General features: G+C 41.0%; 1 protein-coding gene across 7 annotated transcripts in view; it reads left to right on the plus strand.

The window, feature by feature from the left end:
* Window positions 1-13507, plus strand: part of CACNB1 (calcium voltage-gated channel auxiliary subunit beta 1) — a 142395-nt gene extending 128888 nt beyond the window's left edge. For 4 of the 7 annotated variants that reach the window (XM_077459702.1, XM_077459700.1, XM_077459701.1 and 1 more), the window contains 2 exons: window positions 2079-2264; window positions 10681-13507. In XM_077459702.1, the coding sequence (XP_077315828.1) occupies window positions 2079-2264; window positions 10681-11115 (621 nt within the window). In that variant the 3' untranslated portion in view covers window positions 11116-13507. Of the gene's footprint in view, window positions 1-2078; window positions 3890-10680 lie in introns of those variants that run through there. The other 3 variants (XM_077459707.1, XM_077459705.1, XM_077459706.1) reach the window with 1 other exon arrangement.
* Window positions 13508-16252: the final 2745 nt, after the last annotated feature.

A 16252-nucleotide genomic window follows, 5' to 3' on the forward strand; every position in this document is an offset into this window, starting at 1 on the left:
TCCTCTTCATGTTCAGCTTTCTAGCAGAAGCCTGAAGGTTTTTGGGCCAATATTGACTGGTATTTGGAACTGTTCATACTACCTCTACCTTGACTAAGGCTCCTGTTCCAGCTGAAGAAAAATAGCCCCAAAGCATGATGCTGCCACCACACAGCCAGTACTTGTCAGATATTCCTGCAGCTCCTTTAATGTTGCTGTAGGCCTCATGGCAGCCTCCCTGACCAGTTTTCTTCTTGTCTTTTCATCAATTTTGAAGGGACGTCCAGTTCTTGGTAATGTCACTGTTGTGCCATATTTTTTCCACTCGATGACTGTCTTCACTGTGTTCCATGGTATATCTGATGCCTTGGAAATTCTTTTGTACCCTTCTCCTGACTGATACCTTTTAACAATGAGATCTCTCTGCTTTGAGAGCTCTCTGAGGACCATGGCTTTTGCTGTAGAATGCGACTAAGAAAATGTCAGGAAAGACCTACTAGAACAGCTGAACTTTATTTTAATCAGAGGCACTTTAAATGATGACAGTTGTGTACCGACTCCTATTTAACAAGAGTTTGAATGTGATTGCTTAATTCTGAACACAGCTACATCCCCAGTTATAAGATGTTGTGCACACTTATGCAGCCACATTATTTGAGTTTATGTTTAACCCCCCCTTAAAAGATTCAATTGAGTTGTACAGATTATAGGTCACATGCACATACAATAATAAAAAAAATATATAGTAAACAGCCAGTAAGTCTACTGTATATTACATACAATAATAAAAAAAAGATAGTAAACAGCCAGTAAGTCTATTGTATATTACATACCATAAACACAGCTATACAATACCAGCGCAACCAAAGTAAATAAAATCTATGTGAAAGACATAAACACAATAATCCCCTCCAATATATTCATCATCACATAGGATCATAAGAGTACACATTATGCAATCTATAATAAAACCCAAAAGCTGATATTAGGCAATTTGGGAAATTAATATATATGTTATACAGGACATATATTTTATCATATTCAAGAAGGCAAGTGTGAATTTTAAATTGCTGATAAAACAACTGAGGTCCAGGTCTACATTAAGAACATTTGGAACCAGCCTATTGGCTCTGTAGATCCAAAATGTTTCCCTTTGGGATAATGCTCTTTTAAAGTTACCCCCACACCAATGTTATTTAAGCTTTTTCAATGCCCCAAAATTTAAGACCCCTAGGGTCCTTGTCATGACATATCCGAAAATGTTTAGATAATAAGTGAGTGACCCCTATACCCTTTCTTTGTATTATATATTTGTTCCCTAATGCAAACTGACAATTTTCTCATGGTCCTACTTATGTACTGCTGTCCGCAGGGGCACTCAGTCAGGTAAGCTACTCCTTCAGAGTCATCAGAGATAAATTGTGTTATTTCTATCCTCTCCCCACCATTCTTGAAATAAAAAAAGCCGGTACAATTCAAAAAGTGGGTTTATGGGGGTTTAGTTGCAGGCCTAACATGATATATTACTCCAAGTAGTGAGAGCTTTTTTGATAGATTATACAAGGTTAATTTGGCAACAATGGACCTAAATGTCTATCTTTTTTTCAGTATATTTTATATTAGATACTGTCATGTTGTCAAGCTACTTCCCTTTGCCAAGCTTTGTTAAGTGGGACCCCTTTACTGCTTGCACCTGAAGTAGGTGCCGTCACAATTCTTTTGAAACAGGATACAGTGTCAGAGCCTTAACTATGTGTTGTAAGGCCACATGCCAAACCAATAAAGGTCATTTAAAATCTCCATTACAACTACCTACAGTGACACAGTGTACTATTTTTTTCATAAAAATATACAAAGATTCCCAAACTGTATATACAATAATTTTATCTAAATTTTAGCTAAATTTATCTAAAATGCCCCTTCTGAGCTTCTGGGCCTCACAGAAATCACATGATCTAATATAGTTATGTCCTTGAATGGTACCAAGAAAGTACAGTGTGCAAAATGTAACCAAGATGTGCCACTGAACATCTAATCACCATATATTAAACCACATGGTATAATCTGCAACCATTTAATAATCTCTTATGTGTCCGCAGGAAATGTTTGACATCATTCTGGATGAGAACCAGTTGGAGGATGCCTGTGAACACCTGGCTGAGTATTTAGAAGCCTACTGGAAGGCCACTCACCCACCAAGCATAAACCCACCAAACCCACTACTGAACCGCACCCTCGCCACTGCAGCACTAGCTTCCAGCCCAGCCCCTGTCTCCAATCTACAGGTGCAAGTGCTCACCTCGCTGAAAGAGAATCTGGGATGGTGGGGAGGTCGAGGGGAATCAGGATCAATAACCAAGATAGATGAACATGCTGTGTAGTTCTGGGGAACAGAAAATACACGTAGAGACCAGCAGGAAATATCTGTTTTACTGCCTTGGCATAGCAGCCCACCTACCTTACAGAAAAATAACCTAAAAAGCAGTCAGGCAGTATTAGTATTAATTTGCAAATCTTAATATTTGCAAGTGGTGAAATGTTTACAAACTATGTACTGCTGTCACAAACGATTAATACCCTTTGGCAACATAAGAGTACAAAACTCCTTGTTTTGAGACAAATGGTTGCTAAGTATAGCAACTGTAAATGTTATAGAGCACAGAGAAAATTAAGCATTGCTTTAGAAAAAAAGTAGGATATGTGCAGTCTGGTACACTTCCTGTCACTTTTGTCAGTTAGTGGAGTTTTTAGGAAAAAATAGATGTCTGCAGAAATGAAAACTGTAACTGGAGGCTAGAAAAATTACACTTTGCTAGTATTTCTTTATGCTAACTCCAAAAGATAAAAACCTGACTGTGACTCTTACTCGTTTTTAACCAAACGTATGCCGGTGATGCAGCTGGTGTAAGACCGACAAAACCGGTCAGGTTGTGTGCTATTACCACATCAACTCATGGCATGGCTCCCTTTAGACCTGACAAAACTGTATATCGACTCTGATAAGTATATTGCATTTTCATTGCAATTTAGACTGTAGAAAGCTCATTGTTGTTGCATGGACATGACACTATAAGTACACCTGGGGCATTACGCCTCTTGTTTGGAGGCATACCTATTTGCTACCTCTGAACACAGTCTACCTATGAAATATTATTGGCATGTCCATCATTGGACATTGGAAACAAACACATGCCAGGGGTGCTGGATAACCAGTTTATCTCTGCTGCAGGAGGTGTACATGGTACACCCATTTCTTTTTATTTTATCAATCAGTGTGCTTAACAATGAACCTTTGATCAAAGTGCAAAAGAGTGATATTTTAGTGTATTACACACAAGATCGTCATGTAAGATTTGTCTTTTATGATGTAAAGCTAAGAGAATATATACAGTGATTGCCCATCTCTATATTTAGAATCCAGTCCTATGCATTGAATCTGACTACTCATCCACTAACATGGCTTATACAGTGTTATATAAGGTGGAAGTTTTGTAATTGTTATATAAATTGTGACACACATTTTTTTTGGACTGGACAACATTTCTTTCAAAGATGCTTTGTCCAATTTAACTGTAGGCTGTTCTCTGAGCTTTCATTTGAGTCAAAAAACACTTTGATTCTATATACTGATGGGAGCAGAATAGATGACCAGGAAGACATTAGCTTTAATTTTATTTTCAATTACTTAGCCACATTTTTTTTACTTTTGCATTTTGTATCAGCGTTGCAGGCATTGGGCATGTTCCTTATGCTTATTGAAGTAGTATATGCTTGTATGTAGAGTGGGAGTTTTAAGAGTCACAACCAGGTTTTTATTTTATTGTGATAGCTTATTGACATACTGGAGAATCCTCCACTTATACATATAACCTTGGTATTTGCTGTTTTGGGAGTAAACTTAAGGTTTTAAGCCAGTGTTTTTGATTTTAATATTTGTAAAAAAAATCTCGACATACTAAAAAAATCAGTGCAGCTGGACAGGATATCCTCTTCATAGTGTAACACTTACTGATTATAGGTCCCCAATGTTTCCAAAGCCAGGTACATATTAAATTGTTAGCTCTGGTCAGAGACACTATACTAACCATGCAAGGTTAGTCCAGCGATCTCCCCTGCTGAGCTGTTGTGTTCTGTCAGGGGGATGCCCCCCCCCGCCAGAACACTCCAATCAGCGCTCTCTGCCATTGCCATCCTCTGATCGGGAGTCGGTTGGCTGGTGGTTTTCCTGCATACAGGTCCAGACAGACCAACACATGGGCAGAATGTTGGCCTTTTTTTTTTAAACTGGCAATATCTCCCCATATTCTGCCTGTGTGTACAGGGCTTAAAGTTGGATACAAATATATTGAAGTTCATCCAGTCCAGCAGGCAAATTTCCATCTGTGTGTAGCCCTCCCTGTTCGTCAGAAACCAATCATTAGATTGAATGGTCCTGCTGGAAAGCCTTCTTCAATCAGTGTCTTGCATCCAATCAGCTGCAGTGCTGATCAGTGTATTCTGACCGCTGAGGCCGCGTACACACGCGGGGACTGTTCGCTCAACTTTGTCCGTCAAACAGTTTCAGCGAACAGTCCGCTCAAAATTAGCATGGACGGACTTGCCCACACACGACGAACGAACAGTTTGCTGAAACCGTGCGCGATGACGTGAACGGCACGTACGACGGGACGGAAAATACGACGTCCTATACACTGCATTACAACTTTCGGCGTGTAAATCCTTTCTGAGCATGCGCGGAACTTAGTTTGACGAACAAGCCTACACACGAGGGGACTGTTCGCTGAAACCAAGTTTCAGCGGACAGTTTTTCGGAATTTCCGAAAAACTTTGTTCAGCAGACTGTTCGCTGAAACTGTCCGCTGAAAGCCCACACACGGGCGGACTGTCCGCCGAAACACTGTTCAGCGGACAAAGTTGGGCGAACAGTCCCCGCGTGTGTACGCGGCCTAAGAGTCCCCGCAGTCAGAATACAATGTCCCGATGGAAGAGATTCTTGCTTCCCCATCACTTATGTGGATGCAGAAATTTGTTCGTTTTTCCTTTTAGTTTTGTTCAGCCAGCTGACTGAACAAGAAAAACTGTGTGTACCCAGCTTAAAGTGGTTGTAAACCGCTGATGTTCAAAAAAAAAAAAAAAAAAAAAAACTTTAAGGCATTGGCATAAAGGCATTGCATACTAGCACTTTATGAAATACTCACCTTAGAACAAAGCCCTCCAGTGATGTAACGTCACTGCTGAGACGACGTGTTCCCCCTGTCTGTCTTCCAGGTTCGGCTATGTCTCCGGCTATGTGATTGGCCAGAGCTGCGATAATGTCACTGCCGCGCATGCCCGCGGACGCCACTGTTTCCGGCATGGGCTCTGAAGGTCCGGCCCTGTAAGCTGGACCTTCAGAGCGCATGCGCCGATGATGTGTTCAGCTGCATGCACTCTGAATATCTGCAGTTTAGGAGATAGTCACAGTACCTACAAGTAAGCCTTATTATAGGCTTACCTATAGGTACAAGTGGTAGTACAGAGTTTACTACCACATTAAGTCAGGTACACATTCAAGAATGAAATAAAAACAGGCACTGTCAATGGTCGTAGCTCTTCACAATGTTATAGATAAACAGGTCAGAACTCTGTGATGTATTGAAGATCCCCATGTTCTGCTTTTAGCAAGGTCTGTTGTCAGTCACTATGATGTAAAGGAGAAGGTGGGCAAAGATGCAGTCTGTCAATTTGTCATGGTCAGACATTAAACCAAATATTAGCTGCTTTCCTATAGCAAAAAAAAGTTTAACATTTTTAACTGGGTATATTTATACATATGGAGCTCCTCTTTGATGTAGGATTCAGTAAATAAGAGGAAGAACAAGTGCCTTATTCTTGCGTAGAGTACTTACTACTGCATACGTTTTTGGTTTGGTTAAAATCCATTATCCTGTTACCAGTTACTGTAAAACCTCAGGACATTACATCCACCCCTCCTTTCTTTCATACAGTCTGTACATTGTTTTTATTAGGAAGGTTTCATCTGCTGTTAGCCATGTTGTATTGTTCTTCATTGATCATTTGTGCCTTATTTATGCATTTTGTGAATTCATTATAAAGAGGTCCACTCAATAGGTATAATTAAGAGAGGCATAGCTGAGCATGCTGTGCTCCCTGAACTGCGGTTCCCCTGATTTACAATTTACGTTTGTGCATTTTTTGGTTCTTATTTCCTCCAACACTCTCTGCCCATCTTATCTATTGAAGACCTGGGTAATCTTCAACACCAGGCAAGGTGAAGGAGGATGGGATCCTGTAGTGCACATGAATAAGAAGTCTAAGGAAGTAATATTTCTACACTACACCTTCACTAAATCTTGTTAAATTGAATAAATCAGTCTAAAATTAAAGCTGATTCTATGTTATTTTTCTATTGTAATGGAATCAAGGTTAGTGGCCCACGATCCATGCCTTGCCCACACTGGCTCCTGTAGTAACCTAATACTAAGGCATTCTTGTTTTCAAAGTGTTAGACAGGCTTTACTGACCAGCTGACTACATCATCCACCACTGCAGATTTTGTAGGTTCAACACTGAGAAGCCTTACTACTTATTAGAGTTTTAGGACAGCATCCCCACGTGGATTTTCCAGTTTAAATGCCAGCGCCATCAAAATCATGCAGGAGTTGTATTTTTTATGGTTCAGTAAAATGTATTTATTGATTACAGGTACTTATATAGCATTGTCAATTTTACGCAGCTTTTTACATATAATATATATTGTACATTCACATCAATCCCTCAAGGAGCTTACAATCTAATGTCCCTAACCGATATACATACATACACATACTGGGGCCAGTTTAGACAGGAGCCACTTAACCTCCCAGCATGTCTTTGGAGTAAACCGGAAAAATCCAACTTCCTCCCACTTGTCAATAATCAAAAGGAACAATCAGCGCAAGTGATCATGTGCTCTTAAGAGTATATAATATTCCAAAACCTATTAGCCACATTTAAAAATACATAAGTAAATAAAGTCCATATAAGTGTTTGACTTGATATGACTCCACATGAACAATCCACCTAATAGTGCAATAGGAATTCAAAAGTTTAACCAGCGGGTCAAAACCAGCAGTTCCCCACTGGGAATGAGAGATTCCATGCTCTGTGTAGTAAACCACACTTCAAGTGAAGAAAAGGGTCCTTAAACAAAGAAGAGTCCCTTTCCACACCCAGTGAAAGTTAATGCAAGCTGCTTGCCAGCTAGATTTGACAACTAGGTTATAGGTGGTCCAGCTGAGCACAGGGACATGGGTCTCCCCAAAACCTTAAAAAACTCTCTTCAGTCCTCGCCGCTCACACGGAACTCGGAGATAAGAAAGAAAGTGCTTCCATAGTCCAGTATATCAAAAAATGTATTAATTGATAAAGTAAATGATTGCACAAGAATTCCAGATAAAATGAGCATGAGATGAATCCAATATAAGAGAAATTGCAGCATCCCTACGGGCTTCACTTCCTGGCTCACTCGTGTGTCAATCTCTCGGAAGGGATAACGTGATGATGTCGCCGTTGTAGGCCCGCCCTATGCGTTTCGTCACATAGAAAGTCATCTGAGGATAGACCCGAGTTCTGTGTGAGTGGCGAGGACTGATGAGAGTTTTTTAAGGTTTTGGGGAGACGCATGTCCCTGTGCTCAGCCGGACCACCTATAATCTAGCTGTCAAATCTAGCTGGTAAGCAGGTTGCATTAACTTACACTGGGTGTGGAAAGGGACTCTTCTCTGTTTAAGGACCCTTTTCTTCACTTGAAGTGTGGTTTACTACATGGAACACAGATTAGGATTCTCTCTCTAGGGAGTCAGTAGTGTCTATTATATACAATGTCCTTGCAATTGGAGCATCAATAGAGAAGAGTGAAGGATCAAAAGTAAGGCGTGGTATAGTCTGGATGCTTGTGCTAGTTGATAAAGCCGGGAAGCTTTATTGGCAGCATACTCTACTACTATAGCTATCAGCGATTAGGAGTAGAGGGGCCCTTTAACAGTTCCCCTATTACCACCATTGTCCACTTGACTTCCCCGTCTGCAAAGTTGGTTTTGTCCTCATTAAAAAAAAAAAATTATTGAAAATCTACTTTCCTGTAGATTGACAAATACAATGCTATAGGCCTGTTTTGCTGAAGGTTATCCCGAGATGTATTAGTGAAACTCAGGAGTTGAAAAATGGTCTTATTTTTGCATGCTTCGTTAAATAAGACAACTCATCCTGTTCAAAAAGTCATCTTTCCATGTGTTCCTTCTTTGTGACCTTTTGTAATAATAAGTATTACACACGTCAGTAATTCATCTGACTCATGCATAACTGATGTAAATGAAACTCAAAGATTTACCCATAGCAACCAATCGGATTGCTGCTCTTGTTAATTTAGTGCTGACTAAAATCATCTGACGGCTTGGTGTGGGCAACACCACTGGCATTAATTTTTGCATTAATTTTTTGAAATTCTATTTCTACTGTTCAAAACCTGCATGATGATGATACAAATATTGATGATACAGTAGTGTGGTGGAAAATACAACAAATATTTCAAAGGCAGCAAACCGTGAGGACCATAAACTGGATATAAGATTTTGAAAATCAGTTGTATATTTAAAAAAAAAAAGCGTGTATTACCAGAAAGTTTGCATGCCCTTGCCCTTGCATGACTCAAAATTTTTGTGGGGATTTCTGGGGTGGCGGGTGTGTTTTTATAAAGAAAAAAGGGGGTGTAGAAGGGTAAAGGGAGTAAGAAAGGGAAGGGTATAGGGGGAAATGCAGCTGCTACAGGGAAACACCTTCCAGGTGTAATTCTGTGAAACACCCAAAGAATGTCAGAAGAGACATTACTGCATCTCCTTTTTTTTACCAATAGATTTTTATTCATTTTTCCAAATACAACACTAATCCTTGTCCATTATTTTTAGTTTTGGACAGAGTGGAGAAGGATTAGAACAGCTGTCAGGTTTTTATTTCTGTCTGTGCCCCCATTAGGTAGATTTACCCTCTCTATTTGTCATGTTTACCATTATCAGCAAAAGTAAAAGTGAAAGAAAATCCCCAATTTTGGGTTGTGCCCAGGATGGTAATACAATGGAAATCTTCCAATGGGGAAACTAGTTCTGGAGACCCTCACTTTGGTAGGATTTCGTATCACTTTCTGTTTTGGTTTTGGGACAGGAATTGATGGAAAAAAAAACTCCCCAATGGTACACGGAAATTTTTTTTTTTATCTTTCGTTCTAGTTTAAGTGGCATGCTCAGAGGTGGAGGGTCATTGAGTGTGTGGTTTCCTGCTAGGCTCTCACTTCATATCATGATAATTCCTAAAAATAATTTTGCTTTATAAAAAAAAATACAAAAACAATTCAAACACTCCAAGTACTCCCACAATCTTCATTTTTTTTATCAATAATTATATTTACAACTGATAACGGTAATATGCCAAGAGCCGTAGATGTATGCTTACTTTGTCAGCCAGCAGCCACTATCTGTAGACTTTTATCTCCGCGATGAACAGAGGTTACCACAGGACACGCTGCATATCGGGGCAAATTCACAGACTTGGAATGCAATTTTGTAGGAGCATTGTATCTACATAGCACTGCAATCGTTTTCAACTTTATTTCTCAGTGTGACAATAGGCTTCATTTTTCAGTCAATAATTGGGGCAGCTGTGCCCACTAAGGGCAATTCAGATGAACATTACTCCACTGTGTAGTGACTGAAACCAGAGCAGTGACAGATCATAAACCAGTTCCCAGTTCCTCCTTTATTTTTTTGCAGTTTTCCATTTCTTAATACGGTAGCTGTGATATAGAAGCAGAACAAATGGTTTCTATGTGTTTCTACCTCTTCCGCTCTACGTGCCCAAAACAAAATGTTTCTATGTATAGTTTAGGTCAGAGTAAGATCCCTTAGACACGAGTGGGCGGATCGGTCCGCTGGTCAGTTTTTCAGACGGACCCTCCATTACCCTCTATGGAGTGGCAGATATAAATGGGCATTTGTTTGTTTACACCGGCCGACATCCAATCCGATGGACATGTGTTCGTTTACACCTGCCGACATCCAATCCGATCCACTAAAAACAGACAGATGGGGTCTGTTCCCTGTCCATCTAGCAGATCGGATGACAGTCGGTGTAAATGGACAGGTAGTGCATTTACATCTGACCACCCATAGAGAAGAGCGGGTTGTGTCTGTGTCCACTTTGCATAAGCAGAGCAGGCACAGCCATCTGCCTGCTCAGGGGGGATCACCGAACAGAGTGTGCCCCGTTTGAAAGGGGCCTTAAGTGTTAGATACCTTCATACTTACAGGTGAATCGTTTAGGGATATTTACTAAGACAGGAGAGTGCAAAATCCACTGCAGCGCTGCATTGAAACCAATCAGCTTCCAGGTTTTATTTCCAAAGCTTAAATGAACAAGCTAAAGTTAGAAGCTGATTGGCTGCCATGCACAGCTGCACCAGATTTAGTAAATCTGTTAGGGCTGTGTTACTTCTTTTGATATTGATCTGAATACTTTGTCCACTTAACACCTGTGTGCTCAGACTACTACACTGTTTGCTTAACCATACCGTTAATTGCAAGTTTTTCCTGTTTTCTGCTAATCCACCATTTTTCTGCATGTAAGTAACATTTGTTTCTGTCTCTGCATGCTTTGTTTGTTACTAACCAGGGCCCATACTTGGTCCACGGGGAATTGAGATCAGAAGGATCTGACCGGACAAGTATGTATGAAGGACAACTACGCAGAGGCCAGTTGGGCTCCAGAGTCCTTTCCCGGCACGACACTCTGGAGTCGGAGACACAGGGCAGCCGGGATTCAGCATACACAGAACCAGGAGACTCCTGCATGGACATTGAGACTGATCCTTATGAGGACCCAGAGCCCAAAAGCCACGGGGGTAATTTTCAAGGTGGCGAACATGGGCATCTGCAACGTCAAGCCTCCTGGGAAGAGCTGGGTCCCGATCAGGAGAACATGCAGCAAAGGAGAAGAAGGGAGTCTCCTAGACCACAAGGAAAAAGCAGAGAGCAGTATTGGCATGAAGGCGAAGGCCGGAACAGGGTGCAACTGGACAGTTGGGGGAGAGACGTGTGCATTCGTTAATAACTCCCAACCACCACACTTGGAAGAAATGGTGAGGGTGTCGTACACCTCTGGCATAACTCATGTCTGTTATATACTGCCATCCTCCAAACACACACTGCTTTGACCAGCACAACTTTCCAAACACAACAACATCACACATTTGTCATTCCTTCAAGTCTTAGCAATTTCTGCACACTTCCTACATTTATAATGAATAATACCATATATATTTTCTACTCCTCTCTCTTGCCAAAAGCTATTTGATTTTAATATCTGCACTTCAGGGCTCTAATAGAAACACTCGATGTAAGTTGTTGGCATTATGATGAACAATGCCCTCTAATTGAAGATCTGCACTGACACTGACACTGCCTTAGGATACTCACTGCCCCATGCCTAATAACAGGTCATAATCCTATGAATTGACTTGCAGAGTATGATGATGAATCATATCCATATTGGTGCAACCTCAGTGCTGTAAAATAGTTTTTTTTTTTTTACGTGGGGTAAATAATATGTTTCTATTGTGCCAGGGTGACCAGATATGTTTACATTCTAGAAGGGCAGTTTAGCAAATTTGGAAGATCACATAAATCTTTTTTATAAAGTCAAAAGGCAAAGTGTAGTAATCCATAGCAACAGATCAGCCAGCACCTTTTGCTGGTCTAAGGTAAAAATCTGGTTGCCATGGGTTATCCTACCCAGTGATGGCGAACCTTGGCACCCCAGATGTTTTGGAACTACATTTTCCATGATGCTCAACTACACTGCAGAGTGCCAGAGCATCTTGGGAAATGTAGCTCCAAAACATCCGGGGGGGGCCAAGATTCGCCATCACTGCCCTACCCCTTGCTCTTTGCACTGCCTTATTACATTAAATCAGTAGCCAAAGCGGGTAAAAGGAATGGAACCTCATCTTTTTTTTAATATTGTCATTTGATTAGGTATTAAATGCACATCAGAAGCAAACTTTAAATTATGTATATGTGCTAGTGTTGCACTAAAATGCAATTTGCATAATTTCTGTAGCAGCCAATGAGGCAAGTGCAATCCTTCTGAAACGGTGACCACATACAAGACAATTATCTGATGTTGCAAGATGCGGGTTCATGGCCCAAATGAAGACAGCATGCGTTCGGAGCCATGCACCCGCACGGCTGTCAAAAGCTGTGTTTGTGCCACCACTGTGTCTCAATTGGCATGAATGGGACTGCCTGCACAAGAATGCATGGAACACCTGTGCATCCCCATGCAGGCAAACATGGCCCTCACACCAGTGTACACTATAGTACGCTCCTGTGAACAAGGCCTTAGAAGGCATGTTTTTTACTGACCATATACAGTATTTCTGTACAGTATTCTGGGGATTAACTAACAGCTATGTAATGCAAATGCCTTCCTAAACATTCCATTCCATTTACTGTATATACAATCAGGTAGACCATTGCATTACGTAGCTCTTGGCAGATTTACAGAAGATGGTACAATCAGTTTGGCCAGCTTTAGTCTCTGCATGATATTTGGCACTTGCACTAAGAGTATGCAAACATCAGATGTATTGTTGGACTGGACAAATGATCATCTTGTATTTGGCCACACACATTTGTATTAAAGTTCTAAAAATTCATTGGTTATTATGCCTTTTGTAGTAGTATCGGTAATCTTTGGAAACTTTGACCTCGGCAAAGCTTCTTGCAACCGTGACTCAGTTCTACTGCACTCCTACTATAGAGTATCAGTTCTAACACCCATGTCATCACAGTACTGCCATCTCATGAATCACACCAACACTGCCTTCTGATACCCTCACTGCACTAACACTGCCTTCCACCCCTAGCCCTGACAATTGTGTCTGACCTCGTCCATCTACCATGTATAAAGCAACTTCCTTCTTAGCCCCTTTACTGTCTGGCATCTCATTGCACTGACTCTTCTGCTCCCAGCTGTAGACGGGAGTAAGTTTTGCACATCCTCCAACCTTTGGACTCTCAGTGGTTTCTGTACCTCTACTGGAATGTACAATCAGGTCTACCCAGCCTGATGTGGGGGTAAATAGAGGGACTTTGAGTTGTTTGTGGGGTGGGTGGGGGGTGGGGGGCGGGGGGGGGGAGAGGACATCACACACCATGTGCCATAAATGTTTTTTGTTTTTTGGGAGGCAAGAGATCATAAACTGAATGTATTTAACTTCCTCCATTGCTGAGGGTCTACAACAACACTATGTGCTGAACAATGAACCACCAAGCTCAAGCCGAAATGGTAACTCTACCTTGTTCTCTTGTCAAGCCAAGATGTAAATCATAATCAAATGCCTGTATAAGTTGTGCCTGCATCTAGTTATATATTTGCCTGCAGCTTTTATTAGCCATGTTCATTTATTTAAATTTCTAAAGGACTATTTCCCCCAAAAGGAATCCTTTCTTTTTTCTCTCTTTTCACATTTTTGTAACAACCTCATGATATTGTTTCCTATGTAGTCTTGTACTTTATAGACTCTTTGGGTCTGGTATGGATTTGAAGGGGAACGCCATGACAAAATTTATTAAAAAATGGCATGGGGTCCCCCCTTCCAAATCCATACCAGACCCTTATCCAAGCATGCAGCCTGGCAGGTCAGAAAACGGAGGCGACGAGTGAGCGCCTCCCTCCTTCTGAACCATACCAGGCCGAATGCTCTCAACATGGGTGGTGCTTTGGGGCAGGGGAGTTCTATATGCCCCCCCTGCCCAAAGACCCCCACAACCACCATCCAGGGTTGTGGGCAAGAAGCTCTTGTGCCCATCAACATGTTGAGGGCATGCAACCTGGTATGGTTCAAAGGGGGGAGGGGGGCATTTGCTCACCTCCTCCCTTTCCTGACCTGCATGCTCAGACAAGGGTCTGGTATAGATTTGGGGGACCCCATGCCATTTTGGAGCAGGAGCACACTGTTTCTTTCCAGTTTTTTTTATTTTTCCCTGGCAGTTTTTTTTTTTTTTAAATCAGCTGTCAGTGGGAAACCCTGCTGACAGCTGATGACCCATTGGTTGTTAAGGATGCAGCGGCTGGCTTCCCAGCCACTCCTTAGCAACCCGTTCCTTAGCAACCCGTTATATACAGTGTGTTTAGAAAGATAAAAACACTAAATGCATAAAAAACGTGGGTTTAAAAATGCAGAATGCACCTGAAAACCACATCAACTGCATAGATGTGAGCCTAGACTTATAATGCATTATCGCTAGTCAACACTGATATGTTCAGCTATACACATCACTGTCAACATTTCAGTGTAGATCTCACAAACAGGTTGCACATTTCCATAGTGCCAAAACTGCTAAATTAGAAGTTGCAACATCTAGAAAATGGTTGGCCCTGAGGATTCATATACTGTATATTTTATATACCATGTGTTTCACATAATATGCATTGGTTACATATAGATAGGGTTTCTTTAATAATACAAGGAGCATTGTTTAAATTTCCATCCAATTATATTTTATCTTTCACTGATCTCACTTCCGTAAAGTTTCTACACTTTAAACACCAAGGTTGCTTTTAGAATTTTAACTAAATAACCCAAGTGTAGTCCAAAGGACATTGATGTGCTGATTTCTTTAGCAACAAATGACTAAAGCTGGCCAGAGATGGTTCGAATCTCGGACGGTTATTTTTTTAAATACTAACCTTTTTACCTTTTTTAACACAGCATGATTGTCAATTTATGTTAATGGGTGCTACCATCATGAACAGCAAAATCTTGTGTGTTTAGATTCAGTATATTTTTCTATTTAACGATTGGGTTGATAAAAGAATTGCCAAGAAAAGCTGTGTGTGGGACCAGCATAAGACATATTCGGAATGGACAGGTGATTCTGTCTGCCAGTATCCACTGGTGGTTAACCTTCAGTGCATATTATCGCATACACTGTAGAAACATAATCAGCTTCTAATGGGTTATTATAATAAATTATGTTGATTATAAAGCTAGACCTACGGTGACACTTGTGCCTGTCTCTCAACATCATCACCGATACTGGATCCTGTAAGACCACCCAGTGTGACTAGCTTTAAGCACACCGGTTTACTTGTTTATTATACTTTATTACCCATGAGCTAAAATAATTTCTACTTCCCAGTAACTTGTTATCGGCATCCCCACCCATAATAGCACCCAGATTGTTTTCCACTGCTGCTGGGTCTGATATGACCATCAATATGGACCCAATACATGCAAAAACTATGTTGGGCCTTTATTGCTAGGGCAAGCTGTGGCCACCACAAAGGATCTAGGCAACGTGTCTAAGAAAGGGGTACATACTGTAGATGGAGGTATGATGAATTCACTTTAATGGGTACTTGTCAACTGAAGTGGTAATGACTACTCAAAAAAGCAAGAGTACTTGACATGTTAACAATTGCGGCAGAGGGGTGGGAAAAAACATGCAGCTGAGCATGCAGGGCCGCTGGATGGGGGCATATAAATATCTTTGCTTAGAGGACACAGCAAAAATGATATCCCTTGTTTCGTTTGGCGGAAAAAGTATCACTTCTGAATGTGACCCATTTAAGTAAATGGTGTCATGCCACAACCACACTGCAACCACATGCAGTGCATGTGGTTGTGGTGTGGTGGGTCAGCATGTTAAAGGTTAAAACAGGCGGTGAGAAGGTGACATATCACTTCCTCACCTTCTGTCACGCACCTCTGGGAAACCATCCACTGCAGACCTTTTCAGAGGAGCAGCAACCTCTGCATCTAGTGTAAACTCAGCCTTAGTGGGCCTTACAGGAGGAAGTATCTTACTGTGACATTAACAGTAATCCAAAGTACAGGGAAGAGATGGAGCAGTAACATGAGGTCTGCAGAATGGCTACCTTGAAAAATGTTGTTACCCTCCTTCTGCTTTGTAGCTATACAGTACAGCAGCATTTGCATCTCTCTACAAAACTTGGCAGGTAAAACTGTCCACACACACTCATAGACTGTATATAAATACATTATTTATATATATATATATATATATATATATATATATATATATATATATATATCTCTTTCACATTTATTAAAGTAGTGGTCCCCAACCTCCCTGCATCAGGGAACGGCGGTGCAAAAGTCAACCCTCCACAGACCAGTGCTGTCAGGGGGGTTGATGTTTTGCAGCCTCTAGTAATA

The sequence above is a fragment of the Lithobates pipiens genome, unplaced genomic scaffold (assembly GCF_037356315.1).
Source record: "Lithobates pipiens isolate NorthernLeopardFrog02 unplaced genomic scaffold, aLitPip1_a1.2 Scaffold_28, whole genome shotgun sequence".
Classification (NCBI taxonomy): domain Eukaryota; kingdom Metazoa; phylum Chordata; class Amphibia; order Anura; family Ranidae; genus Lithobates; species Lithobates pipiens.